Source organism: Labrus mixtus, chromosome 7 (genome assembly GCF_963584025.1).
Source record: "Labrus mixtus chromosome 7, fLabMix1.1, whole genome shotgun sequence".
Classification (NCBI taxonomy): Eukaryota; Metazoa; Chordata; class Actinopteri; order Labriformes; family Labridae; genus Labrus; species Labrus mixtus.
The window spans coordinates 26,451,025-26,466,169 of NC_083618.1; the positions used below are offsets into that span (position 1 = coordinate 26,451,025).

Below are 15,145 nucleotides of genomic sequence, written 5' to 3' on the forward strand. Positions count from 1 at the left end.
TCTTTTGGGGTGGAAATGAGGTTTTGAGCATCTGCAGCTATATTGTGTGATTTTTCCTATAGTCTCCCCTCTATATGTGCATGTGTGTGCCTATTTTTATTAAAGGCAACATTGTTGTTGTTTGGAGACACTGCAAGTGCTGCAGGCGAACTCCACTTCCTCCAAGACAGCCCATAATTCTTCCATGTTGACTTCAGACACGCACACACACACACCACCTCTTTGAGCCTGCAATGACCACTGATAGGCACATATAGAGTGTGTGTGTGTGTGTGTGTTTGTGTGTGTATGCGCGTCACTGCATTTCAACAGCATTGGCGGGCCGGGCTGATTTGATACATGTCCGGGACATGAATGCCAGGCCGCAGGCGTCCACACACCCGCTAACCTACTGGCCAGATTGAGTGCTGGGAGGGGGAAAAGTAATGGAGGAGGAAAGTTGACCACTGCCCTGGGAAATATGTGGCGAGTCTCCGAGCGAGCTAAAACAAGCTCTCAAGTCGACAGACACGCTTTTTCATTTGGTGCTGCTCTCCAAGATGTGGAGGAGTGCAGGGAGAGAGGGTGAGAGAAAAAAAAAACTGGTGGAGGTGGTGGTGGTGGTGGTGTTGTGGGGAAGCGTGGAGGGCTCGTATTGGTGGTTTGTGTTTCTGTTATGAACAGGAAGCTGTGAAACAGGAACAAACTCAATTTCAAGCCAGGAGTCCTGGAGGAGCAGCACTTGGTCACCGCACCCGCCTCCACTTCCAAACAAAGGCTTTAACCCTTGTCAGTGCTGCAGAATCGTTATTATTATTATTATTTTTTGTTTAAGCTGTAGAACCCTCTGACCTTTCAGCTCCTTCTGTTCAAGACTTCATGAAGGTCAGTCAGTGGTGTAAAAACAAGGCATGCTTCAGTCTAGCTGTAATGTGGCCTGATATGTAAAGTACTTTTTATTATTAGTTTGCTGTCTTGAATAAAAATGTGTGTAAAAAGTCCAAACATAAATCAGGGGATGAAGTAGAAACAATTTGAGCGAGTCAATTATATTCTCAGGAGGGGCTCGTCAATGAATTGACGTCTATAGCAATTACAAAAAGGTTAACTGCTGTCAGATGAATCCAGTGGAGTTGTCAAAGAGCGTAGGAGAAACACATTTTCATCTGCTTTACTTGGTATGTTACTGTTGTAATCACAGGATCCATTTGTTTTTCAGACCCTGGTGTTAAAGATACCAAATGTAGATTCCGCCACCAGGGGGCTCTCAATGAAAACAATAACAAAAGATGACGTCGAGGCTGGCAGGGAATCATGGGAGTTCTCTCTGCTACTCCCCCCCCACCCCATGAAACCGAACTCCCGTTGACCGTGGTGAAGATGAACGGGCGAAACCGACCTTAGGAAGAGAATATGTTTACCGACGATGTATCCAAGTATAATTTACGTGGCCTTTTTTTCAAGCAGCTTTCAGTTGCAATTTCTCTTCCGTGTGTAGGGGTCTTTGACATAAGATCTGGTGTTGCCACGGCAACGTTAAACATTCAGTCACCACGGCAAGACACGTCCCATTATAACTTTAAAATTACGGATTTCTTTGGCTTTGATAACTGTTAGAAAATATTTTAGGTAATGTTAGTACTCAACAAAGCAAAAATCTTAACATAGGTTTAGTCCATTTTTTATTAATTTAGATATTTTACTATAAACATTGTCATAAAATTCGACATATTGTACGTTTAAATTGTCTCCAGTTGAAGACCTTCTGAAAGAAAAAGTTAATGAATCCTCACAAACAAGCTGGGCTAATATTAAAGTCAGCCCCATGGACAAACTGTCGCCATAGCATCTTAGCTCTTTTTTTATTTGGAAAGTGAAGTCATTTTAAAAATCATATTTTACCAATTATTTACCGTACAAATCATCCTTTTAAAAATGTGATATTAAGCGCTTTGTAAATAAACGATATCCAGTGGTACATTTCCATATTGATGTATATCGAGATCTCTTTTTCCTGATATGTTCCCCAGCCCTAGAAGCACGCTTTCACTTCAGTTTCCCTTCATTTAGGATGAGCAGAAGTGCTTAGAGAAAGAAAAGTGCTAATTACTGGCTGTCCTCTGTTTTATTTGCACAGTTCTTGTCACATTAAAGCACGGCACCAGATTTTCCACTGAACCCTGTCGCTTGTTTACAAGTCATAATTCAGACAGCCAGAGCAAATGAGATAAATGACTCCCACCACCTTCAAAGACAGAGGGATTTCTCATTGGAGTGGAAATTAAATTAATACCACTGGGAACGCCTTGTGAGTCTTCACATACACTCTTCTTGGGCGATAACACACAGCCTTCACATGTTTCCAGGTTCAGGGAGGGAATATATTTGTCCTTTTTTAGTCCTTTAATAATAACGGTATAGCAGAGCAAAATTCCCCCGGTATGTTGAGGAATTACTAAATCTGCTTGCGCCCAGTACGGTGCTTTCATTATGTCACTTCGGTGGCCCAATGAAGAGCACTCAGAGGAGTGTAATTGGCGGCATCCATTTGCGACCTTGGATAGAGTGCGAGAGGCCGTCGCATCATCAATACGAGACGGCGGGATGCCGGCGCCCTCAGGGAGAGAGAGGCGGAGAGAAGGCTGCTAGATGGGGGAGGAATGGATGGAGGGATGAGAGGATGGTGGCACCGCCATCTGTCTATGTGTTCTGACCCACTGGCCTCCGCAGCGGCCCAGTGCTCAAATTAGGAGGAGTGACACACCGGCTAATTGCAACACGTGATTGTGTGTGTGTTTGTGAGGAAAGCAACAGTCTTTGCACAGAGAATTACCAAGATCATGTGGCTCCACTTGGCAATATTTGCATGGAAAAATACACCCGTCCTATAAACCTTAATCATGAAGTGGAGCAGCAGCAGACACACGCGCTCTATCCCCATTACCAACCTTTAAACTCAAACTATTTGTCTCTGTGAGTTTGGGAGCTTTTTGACCCACAGGAAGTGACAAATGAACACTTCCATGTTAAACACTAAACTCTCTTCCAACCAGCATCAACAGATAAACTGAGAGTAGAGCTCTTGCTTCTACACTTTTGGAAAAAAAAAAAAAAAACATCCCAAGGCTGTGAGAGTTCTTGCTATTGAGGTTCATTATTTTCAGAATGGCTGACGCCTGCGATTTGGAGCCACCAAAGAGCCAGACTGCCCAGTATATTTTTAATAAACTGATCTGCAAAATCAGTGATTTCTTTCCCCAACATCATTTGTGTTAAAGCCTTGTCAGCCCACACAGGGGCTTCAATTATTCTAGCTAATTATGTACATCTTTTTTAAGGATGAAGATGGGAAAAGCTATGCTAGGAGTTTGTAAAGTCAACAAACTTTAAGTACATATAATGTAATTTGTCGATAATTAATTGATTCACACTGAATTACCACAGAATTGGCAGCTAGTTCTGCAGTGGTTAGTCCACCAGACCCAGTGGGTCTAACGTCACACAAAGAAAACGAACAACTTGTTAACTTGGACAGCAGATTCTTTAGCAGCTACCAAAGCATACAGTATGTTTTCTCAGGATGTGATGGAGACCACAGAGAACAGAAAAAAAAAACAAATTGGGTATTTTCAGGAGGCTTTACTCTTCCAAACATTGTTGCTTGATGTTTACTGGTTGTGTAGCTCAGTAATAGGGGATTTCTTGCCATCACATAACCCATCTCCTGAGAAGATAGGATTGTCTACTTTAAGCCTTTTCTGTATTTCTAATGGGCTGCGTGGTGGTACAGCAAGGAGGTCCCTGGTTTAAAACCCTGCTGGACAGGTGTTTCTCTGTCTGGAGTTTGCATGTTCTCCCTGTGCATGAGTGAGTTGTCTCCAGGTACTCCGGCTTACTCCCACAGTCCAAAGACATATTCGTGAAGTCAATTGGTGACTCTAAATTGCCCCTTAGGTGTGAATGTGAGTGTGGCTGGTTGTCTGTCTCTATATGTCAGCGCTGTGATTGATTGGCAAACCGTGCAGGGCGTACCTCGCCTCTCGCCCAGTGACAGCTGTGACCGGCTCCAGCCAAGACAATGGATGGATGGATTGATGAATTTCTAATAATTACATGTGGCAAAAAATGCCGCTCCAAGAGAATCACGCAGATGTGTTGCGCTCACATTCCCAGTGAGGAGGTTTAATCAGAGCGAAGTGATAACACCTGGGTTAGTGTATCACTGCTCATCACTGGGATGTTTCTTTTCAGGGACACTGTGTTGGTGTCTCTTCATGAGATGAAGTTTCTGTCGGTCTTGTTCCTTCTTCTTTCCTCTTCGTGTCTTTCTTCAAATTGTATCAGGACTTAAAAAGGTAACGCATTAGTTTATTTACCAGGGGAATACAACATCTACAAATCAATTACAGTTTTGTAATTGTTCAGCATTTCTGTCGGTAACAGTTAGAATGTACTGCTGCCTGTGCTGAAACAATTCAACGAATAACTCGCTCGAGTACCTCCATCACTAAAAAGCCTCCGGGCAAATTCTTTGCCTCCACGCCTTGTTTAAACGTGGTCAACTTTACTGTAGAGCACACCGTTGTTTTGAACAGATGGTTGTTTCTGTGGCACTTTGGGCTCGCTTATGCCTTTACTGTGACATGGATGTGAGGCAGGGACTACAAAACATGGAGGAAGAGAAAGCAGAAATAGCTAGAGGCTAAAAGAAGACACACTCCTGGAGGAACAACAGAACATGTCCAGTGTGGCATCACTACATGTTGAAACTGAAATATGACGGTGCAGTATATCTATAGTACAGTGGAATTAGCCTACCTCAATATGCACTTTGATAAATCTGAAGCACCTCAACTGATGTGCGACATTTTACACTTTTTTTTCTCCCTATTAGCAAAGTATAGTAAAAATATATTTTGCTTATTGCACTTGAGAAAATGTTTTAAAAATCTTTTAAATTGTTCATTTAATAAAAAGTATCTTATTTGAAAGAGGAATTTAATAAAGGTGCAAAGGACTAAGGTTTCGACACGTTTAATTAATTTTTGTACATCTTTAAGTCTTTGAGAGCACCGACCTCCATGCGTGGAGTGGCTGAGAGCGGAGTTTCCTTCTACATTAATAATTGATTATTTTACTCCAAATAACAGTCGATAAAATAATCCATTACTAAAATAATCCATTACTGCAGCTCCCTAAAAAATATGAAATACAGATCTATAAAAAATAACACAGTTTCTTTTCAGAAAATACTTCTTGAATCTTAATTTTTCAACATTTCCAAGTAACCATTCTGCTTTAGTTTAGTCTCCAAGTGTATTTCTGAAAACTCATCAGTATGAATAGTAAGTATGCAGACATGAACTTGGCCAGCTGAGGCCAGGCCTCGCAGTTCACCGCCCGCTTCAAGGCAAAACAGTTGCATATTGTAGCTTTAACATGCAGAAGAGACGGGAAGAGAGCAAGTGTCAGACAGAAAGATGAAGGATGAGAGACGGAGAGCTAAGAAGTGTGAAGTGTTTTGTTAAACTCATTCTAATGTGAGGAACATCACTTGGGTGCTTGACAAGCAGCCCTGGGGCAGAGATTATATTAGCTGGAAGTGTTGAAGGGGAGACACACACACACACACACACACCTGCTACAGCACAAGATATGGACAGCCCCAGAGGGTAGAATTAGTGGTTCACTACATTCTTCATCCACTTTTTCCCCCATCAGTCCATCCTTCCTGCTTGTAATATCCTGCCACTCAGATCTAAAGGTGTGTTCAGACAGAATATCAAGTGAAATTTTAGATTGCAAACAAAGTCAGGGGCAAGATATCAAAAGTGCTCAAAGATGCATATTTTCTACAGGCAACTTCAATAGAGGTACTATGGGATTTTAAAATGTTTTGACAAAAGATTTGTGCCCACTGCACGACTTTTCAAGTGGAAAAGATGGTTTGTCCAGTGTTTATTTTCTCTCCTAGCTTCATCTCATTTCAGTCCGTTCAGTAAACTAGTTAGTCCCAGTGGGCAGCTGCCAGGATATCACTGCAACCAGTGGTTCTCTAAAAATGAATTTTGCCTTCAACTTATTAAATAAAGATCTTTTTTTGGGGGGGGGGGCTTTTTGTGCCTTTTAATTGAGAGATAGGACAGTGGATAGAGTCGGAAATCAGGGAATGACATGTGGGAATGGAGCCACAGGCCGGATTTGAACCCGGCCCGCCCGCCTGGAAGACTATAGCCTCCATACATGGGGCGCGTGCACTGCCACTGCGCCACCAGCGCCCCAAAAGATCATTTTAATCGCCCTATTGGATCTGTTTTGCTGTTAAATCTAACCACCTGTGCTACAGGTATCCCTGTCTTTTCCTTTTCTTTTTTTTTACTGCAATCTCAAGCAAAGCTAAAATGTGTACATTGAAACTGTTCACACAGCTGTTGTTTGAAACTTTGAAAAAGTAAAGCCGTGGCGCCAGATAGCCTAGTGGTTTTGTCCAGTGCCCCACATGCAGAGGCTGTATTCCTGGCCGCAAAGACCGTGGGTTCAATTCCAACCTCTGCCCCTTGCTGCATGTCCTCCCCTCCTCCCTCCTCCCAACATTCTCCGTCCGTCCTCAGCTGTCATATCCAGTAAAGGCATAAATGTCCAAAATATCTATAAAAAAAAAATAAGCAAAGCCATGCCTGGGTTGTTGTCTGACCTGCAGGTGACTTTGATTTTAAACCTTCATTTTGAATCAATATTTTATTGGCTTTTTTGAGACGAGACTCTGCACTGTTTAGGAAATAGTTTATTTCCTGTTCTATTCTCAACGTGGACCGCTGAGGTCCAAGCTCTGAGGGTGAGGCAGGTCAAGGTGACATCACATGCTGTGACACCTGGCTCAGAGTTGCCGTGACAACCGTCCCGCCTCATCAGTCACACCAGTCTGACAGGTGTTGGTGTGTGTCTGTGTGTGTGTGTGTGTGTGTGTGAGACGCTGTCGGGTGCCACTGCACTCTGAGGATGGTGATAAAGGACAGGATGGATGGGGGAGGAAGGGGACAAACAATCATTTAAAGTTCATGGCTGACCTCCTCTGTTTTGTTTTCTTCTTCCTCTGCAGTGAGTCTCCTGGACACGACCACGTACACGGGAGACTGGGGCTGGCTAACGTATCCATCACATGGGGTAAGAACAACAAGTGCATCGAGGAAAAAGTGCATATAAAAGATATACTCCTTTTTGACCCCATCTGAAGACGTGATGCTGGGAACAGTGCGTTTTTTCTTTGAAATCAGAACAGTACCTGCCACACTCACAAATATAATCCATCCACATCTTCAGCATTACACTCCTGGGGCATTTTTTACTTGATCAAACAGTTAACTGTTCACATTTGTCTCACATTTATCATCATAAAAAATAGTTTGATTCCCGACCTATTCCTAGCCTGCTGGTCCCTGTGTTGAGAGAGAGAGTGGGTGAAGCTGGATAAAGTGCAGTCAGTCCATCTGGGAGCATGTTTGGCAAGGACGCACGGCGTGAAATGCTTTTTCTGCTTGCCTGTCAGCACAACGCAGCAGAGACTCCACACCACAACCACGCAGCCATACGCCTGCGGTGTGTGTGAGCGTGCACACCATTTGACAGTTACCTTTCGTCTGGAGTTTAGAGCTCCTTATTTTTTTTAACAACATAACATTTGTTTCAACATGACCACATGGCTAATTATGCGACAGATCAGTCAATCTGTGGTCTGTATGGATCACCCCCCCTCCCCCTCCACATGGTTTGGCATGAATGTGAGCCGCGGACGATGTGAATTGGAAATAAAAAACGTTTTTTTGTGGGACAGGAGTGATGCCTGTCTCATATCCAATCTCACTCAACATCGGGGTTGCAGTAATCATACATTCTTACTTTATTGCGATGCAAAACTTGATGATAACAGCACAACTTAATTAGCATTTAAAAATCTGCCTTAAAAAGGTGAGACAGTCCATTTGTCTTTTAAATATTTTATTCCAACCCTGTGCAGGCATTTACAAAGAAAAGCTCTCAAAATGATGGTTTTATAATGTGTTTTGTTTCAAAAGTTTGTCTTACTTTAACCCCCATCTCGCGTAGAGTTGGCATTTGCTTTGCAAGAATTAGACAGCCTTTGCGCGTGATGATAGTCTGCAGTTTTTCTATTCTTCACTTCATCTCACGGCATGCTTCAGTCTCTGGATGTTAACCTTCTCAGATTACAGAGACTTTGTTAAACAGGGCTGTGCTGGGTCAAAAGATGCAGTCCCTAAAGGAGCGTTTTCCATTTGTTGTCTGTCGTCTGTCTCACATGTGAGTGCGTGTGCAGCCACTGCATAAACACAAAAATCTTCTAAATGAACGGTGTGCACAAGTTAAATGTTCAACACTGCAGAAAACGTGTTTTGTGGAATCAGCGCCGTTGTAACTCGGTACAGATAGATTTCAGACTTGTCTTTGTCCGCCGTATGTCCTAAGATGCTGGGCTGGGTAATAAAGATACTGACATTGAAATGATGCTAATATTACATACTGTTTTATTTCAAACATAAAAAGCACTTTTAGGCTTTTGTTTCATTTTATTTGTACAAAACAAAGTTACAAAGTGGCAATCATCATTGAAACAGTAAAAAGTCAAATTGTTAAACACAGGTGCGTTATATTTGTCTATTCCTCGGTTGCCCTACAGACGTCTGTCCTGAGTAATCTCAGCTAAAAATACTTTCCAGATGAAATGTCTAATGATTTCCATGGTCATATGAAACAAAACATTTAAATGAAGGTAGACGTAATCCCTCGAGACAGGACAACGAGGATCATCAAAAAAAAGTTTAGTGGTGTTCGCTCTGTGGAAACTCGCCCTCATCTCAGCCCCAGAGATTGTCAACACTTATAAACGACGCTGATTCCAACATCGACTAAGACATCACATTCAGCCCCCTCCCCAGAAAGGTGGCAGACCCCCCCCCCCCCCCTGGTGGGCTCACCCCCAAGGGGAGAAGAAGGAGTAGGAGAGGGTGGAGGGAGGGGGATGAAAGAGAGAGGAAAAAGGTGACAGCGAGACGAGGCCACATCGTCGCCGCATTAGCATATTGTAATGCCACCTGATGATGCCTGGGGTGATGAATTAGGACTCCAGCCGTGATCTTTATAGCAGCAAGATGCCACCGTGTCCCAGAGTCCCCTTGCTGTCAGAGATGCAGTAGAAACATTTAACTCACCTCCGGCCCACACAACAGAAGGCGCTGTGATTGAACGTCGGCCAGGAGGAACAGATGGATTGTCTTTCATGTCCTGAGAAAGAGCTGGAAGAATTGGATTAGAGTTTTGAGTGTTCTGTGTAAAACCAGCGTGAAGAGTGAATCTCCTTCATTTTGACAGCAGTGTTATAACATCTAGATTGTAATAACTGAGCCTGCGCCGCTTCATCTAATTGATTCAGTTTGCCAGACATTTTCAATCTTAACTTGATGAGAGACGTTTCCTCGCTCTGAGCTCACGCACATGAAATGTTTGACTGGATGAATTCAGAGCCGGAGCCCAACTTTGTGGAGTTACGTGGATGTTATGCAACATTTACATCTGGTGCTGAATAGAAAGGATGTGAGGGGAAGGTGAAACAAGCTGTTTGTTGTTCTGTTCTCATCAGACAGTTTTTTTTCTCTGATTGCTGATTTGAATTGGCTCAACGGTATGTTTACAGAGGAAAAATGAACTACTTGTCCTTGGGAGGGGGTCGATGACGGTTCACGATAGCTATCTTGTTACTTTGTTTTTAAAATCTTGTTTTTATTCATTCTTTGTCTACGCCAGCGGTTTAAAAACTTTTTTTGGATTTTCATGGGCGTTACATTGTCCTGGCACCTCCATCATCAACAAGCAGCAAAAGTCAAAGCTGTAGTTAGACGTTTGCTCGTTTGGTTGGAGGGCTGCACTTTGTGTCTTTAGATCGAGGGATGAAGTGTCTCGTTATTTGTAAAATCTGTTTCACTTCCTGTCAGAATTACCTTTTCTACTTCTGCGCAAAATAAGTTCAACTACGATAGCAGCGAAGCTTAAGTACATACATTTATGTTTTTTATTCTAAGTTCCTTCATTATTTCTTTTCAATCTTACATCAAATATAATATATATTTTTTGTTGTTAATATAAAAGCAAACAATGTGAAGTGAAGGCTTCTTTCTTGAAAGCAGATAATTCCATTTTGACTTATTTCCCTAAATGAAGTTTTTTTCTTTCTGCATTCAAGGGAATATCAATCAAGCTTCAGGTTCTTTATTCTTTTGAAAAAGCATTTTTTTGAACTTTTTACTTTTTCCCACCACAAAATCAAATCTTGACATCTTGCACCAACAGATTTACATCGCCTTTCTTTAAGTGCCTCTACTCTTGTGATTAGTAAAGTGAGAGTTTATAAAACATAGACATGAACCATATTATACTCATATTGTTGCTACAGCCACATGAATGAATGAGCTATTTTCAGTCTTTTTATACAACTTGCACTGATTGTTAATATGTGCAAACGGACAAAAATCACAGTCAACTTTACTTAATAACCCTCATAAAACAAGTCTGCAAAGGAAATCTTCACTCTTAACAAACTGTATCTGAGTGACGATATTATCTGAGTGAAAGTGAAGGAATGCAGGCATAAATAAATGTATGAAAACACACACACACACACACTGACATATACATAGATTTGATACAGACATTCTTGCATCAGGAAATGCAAATAATGACCACAAAATTAATTCAGAAATCTAGAAAATATAAATGAAAGGTATTTTTTAAAAAGTATTTCCTTGATGTTTCTGAAAGGCAGATGTATATAAACACTACATTTGTAACAATGAAGGTTTTACTTTGATGATATGTCTAAAATCACTCAATCCTCTCTTTTGGAAGAGCTGACAAACACAACATATCCAGGTAACATTACGTTATTGATTTGCTGCTGACAGAACCTAAACTACTTTACTGTTTTGAGCTGCTGTACTCATTAAACACAAACGAAAAACACTGTAAAAATGTATATGTAAGATTAAATTTAAAAAAAAGGCTTTAGAGAAAATGCAATCGAGAACTCTGAATAGTGTCTCCAAGCTGCCTGAGATCAGCGTGGCAGCATGTAATACATCTGCCATTATACAGTCACACAGAATACCATACAGCTCAACCAGTAATAGATTACTACCCACACACAGAATCTAGATGGTAAACAATGTGACTGTGTATTCTAACTCATTTATCTGCATACATAGCGTTCTGTCCATAGAGCTCAGTTTGTACATACTAAGTCCCAAAAGAGCTGCTGTCCGTTATGTGGGAGGTTTGATTTACTGGGAGCAGTAAGTGCCGCTGTCGGCTGGGTATGTTTTCAGCTTGATAATGATGCATTCAAAATGATTCTTCAGCAAAGCTATCAGAGCAGCAGCAGCATGTGACTGCAGGCTGCAGGCCTGCTTCTGCTTTTACTGCATTTCTGCAATTCTGACTTAAAAGAATTACCTGAAAGTTACCGATGTCTTGTAACTTAAATCTTGTGTTTTATATTTTACTGAAAGGAAATGTACTTTATAAAGGATAGATAAAGTAAGTAAGGAAAGGATGAATGTCCCTTAACCAGGAGAGATGCATCCTGATCGTCAAATGTAGGTCTGTTTGCAGAACCCAACAACGGCATTTATCATTCACACATACCCATTTCATTTGGCAAAACCAGACTGATGCTGTGTAGTTTTAGTAGATTAACTTATTTAAAATGGTGAATTGAATTGAGCGTTTCTTGTCTTCTTACTACTCAAAGCACTTATAAACCGCAAGTCCACCTACACATTCACACACTGATGACAGAGGTTGCTATGTACACAGACCATCACAATTAACTAGTCCAATTCATGCACATTCATACGCTGCTGACGACACAGCGGGAGCAATTAAGTGTCTTGCCCAAGGACACATCGGACATGTTGCTGCAGGAGCTGGGGATCGAACCCCCAACCTTACTGTTGAGAGAAGACGACTCTACCAACTGAGCCACGTACGCCCCTATCAAGGCAATATAAACAAAGTAGGCAAATCAGTTCAAGAGTCACAGTGCAAGGTCTTTTCTATCACACAGATGAATGCAAGGCTAATCTTCAACCTATTTAGGTTCTTTTTTCGACAGTTTAACATCCAGGGCAGAAAAAAGTCTCGTTAGTGGAAAGATGCTCTACTATGACTGTTGCTTAACTATTGGCCCGTTCACATTTGCACTGAAACCATGGAAATACAGTTGTCTAAATCAGTTTAAATAAACCAACAGGCGTGTCCTAAAAATGTTCTAGTTTAAGTCAGCGCAGTGTTAATCGTCTTGAACAGCTTCATAATTTGTCTGCAGATTTCTAAGCGTTGGGGTGGGGGGGCTGAGGATGCTGCTTTTAGTGTAACAATCTATTTCTTTTGTTTTCTTGCTTGTATAAGGATGTTACACTCTTTCAATGATTATGCAGAGATTCATTCACCAAATTCACGGTCCATTGTGATGCAAAAGCAGTCACCAGTGCAGTGTAGTCCTCCTCCTCCTGCACCTCTAAGTTCAACTGCAGTCTATATTTCTATTTGGTAAGAACCCATCTGACATGGATCGTTTCCTGTTGTGTACTACATGTATGAAAGAGCAACTCATTGGGACACTGTCTGGAGTTTAAAAGCGTATGGCTGCCAACATCTCCAAGCTGAGGAGGTAGCATATGATATATTTATTTATTAATGGTCTTTTATGTATTTATCGGTGAAAAAAAAAAGTTATCCTGCTGGAAACATTCAAGTTGATTCAAGTTATGAGAGAGAGAGAGAGAGTAAACTTGTGGATCAAAACCAAACAACAAGCTGATAAAAGCTAAAACACAGGATTTCTTCACAGCCTGTGTGGACATGAGAAACTATCACAGATACCAGTAACTCAAAACATTCAACCGGCAGCGTGTGTGGATGGAAAATCTGAGCCTGTTTTTCTTATTTTTAGACAGATGACAATGTTTCTGATAGGGTTTCAAATGTCAGCGAGTGAGTTGTGAGCACATAACCGACTCTACTCGTCATAATATAAACAGTTTAAGGCCTAGTCGTTTTTGATTTAGATCAGGGGTGAGTCGTGAGCGCAGTCTGCTCATCGAAGCTTATTTCTTGCCTCACTTTTCTCAGCACCACTTCTTCCTTCATAAGTAAAAACAGTCGTTTTTTTCCCCCGAGTTGCAAAGTTGAGGGACAGCCTCTTTTGGTATAAAATAGTAATACATTTTTAATTGGTTTAATTCTTAATTGTGATTAATCGATTAAGGATTACGGTAATTAACACCCCTAGTTTCTGATGTTACTTCTGAATATGTGTATTTGTGTGTGTGTGTGTGTGTGTGCTAGTGTGTGTTAACATGTGTGAAAAATAGAGAAAAACATTGCTTGGACCTCATGGGGTTCTTTGATAAATGGATGTTTTGACAGTTTCTAACTCTGTCGCACTCTTGCTCTCGCTCACAGTGACACGCACACCTTCACACATGCAGCACATGCATACGGTCATTTTTTGCCATCCTGACAGAAATCAGTGTTATGAATGTGCCATGCTAGCCGCATCAGTTTTTTTTTCAGCTGGCCTGCGCTCGGGGCAGCAGCAGCAGCAGCAGCTCTTTGATGCTCTTAGGAATCTTTTGCTTTGGCAGCAGTTGTATTTTCTCAGCCTGTCACCTGACGATTATATCACTCAGGACTGCTGTTGTTTGGTGCTGAGGGGGACGCGGTATTCAGTCACACTGTGTTTTCATTCTGTGATATCATTCTGTGGAATTTACCGTTACATAACAAAATCTTGGCAAAAATGCCGCTCTGCTTTTATCCTGCAGCTTCAATATGTTTTTTTTTTTTACACCGAAATGTTGTTCAGGAGGGGACACATGTCACAATGAGCAAGCGAGTAAGGTAAAGGTGAGAGCGGGAGAGCAGGAGAAATAGATAAAGAGGTTGCCTAAAGGGGATACAAGAGGGATCAGTGTCAAGTGTACGCTGGAGGAAGATGGATTAAAACCATCAGGGTGTAGTTTCCTGAATGTTTCAGAGGGACGAGGGTCGGGGACAGACGTTTCCTCTCCGCAGATCAGAACGCCGTTTTTTTATTCTGTTATTCTTTATTTTCTGCTTCTCCCTAGATGTCATCTATTTCTTTTAGGCATACTGTACAGTATGTTTAAAGATGGAGAAGAGGGATTTCTCTGTTTGGTGTTTTTTAAGACCTTCACAGAATGAGATTCTGCAGCAGTGCAGTAAAGGCTCCGTGTCCACCTAGCGGTTTTCTTCTCACATCGCGAGCGTCTTTTTTTCCAGTTGTTTTCAATGGGTAGAGAGCGTTCGCAGCAGAAAGCAGCCGCCTGGATGAAAAGCCCAGCGTCTTTTTTTTTACAAGCGCTCTGCCGTTTTTGTGCGGCTGCTCTGAGCGGTCAAGTTGAAAATCTTTCAACTTTTCAGAAAGGTGCTGTTGACGTCACGGGCGCTCTTTTGAAAATGTATGCTATTCCCTGTATTTTAGCCTCCTGCGGATCATTTCTTGTACTCACATCCTCTTTGCTCCAAGTCGGGTTACAATGTTACAATTCACTTAGCAGACGCTTTTTATCCAAAGTGACGTACATCAGAGAGTAAGTACTAATCCATTCATACACCGCCGCAGAAACAGCGGGAGCAATTCGGGGGTAAGTGTCTTGCCCAAGGACACATCGGACACGATGCTCAGTTGGGGATTGAACCCTCGACCTTCTGGTTGAGAGGCGACGACTCTACCAACTGAGCCACAGCCGCATCAAACGATTAAAAAACGATTAAACGATTAAAAAACGATCTAAAATATATAAAATGCAGTAAAAAAGGAACAGAGCCGTGTCAGTTATACAGCGGCCGTTGTCAACAGCGATTGTTGTCATAGAGACGGGACGGAGGTGCAGCGCTTTTCTTCTTGGCGCACGAACGCTTCATGCACACACTCCCGAGCGTACAGCCAGCGCTTTTCTGCCCGGTAAAAAAACACTAGGTGGACACGGGGCCTAACTAGGTTCCTCTGTCATGATGCCTTTGTACTAACACATTAGTGTCCCAGTGTGTGGTTTCACATTGGGTCACGGCAATG

At 41.9% G+C, this 15,145-nt stretch overlaps 1 protein-coding gene across 8 annotated transcripts in view; it reads left to right on the plus strand.

Moving 5' to 3' along the window:
* Positions 1–15,145, plus strand: part of epha8 (eph receptor A8) — a 128,493-nt gene that overhangs the window by 28,731 nt on the left and 84,617 nt on the right. For all 8 annotated transcript variants that reach the window (XM_061041424.1, XM_061041417.1, XM_061041419.1 and 5 more), the window contains exon 2: positions 7,079–7,143. In XM_061041424.1, coding sequence (XP_060897407.1) covers positions 7,079–7,143 — 65 coding nt within the window. The remainder of the gene's footprint in view (positions 1–7,078; positions 7,144–15,145) is intronic.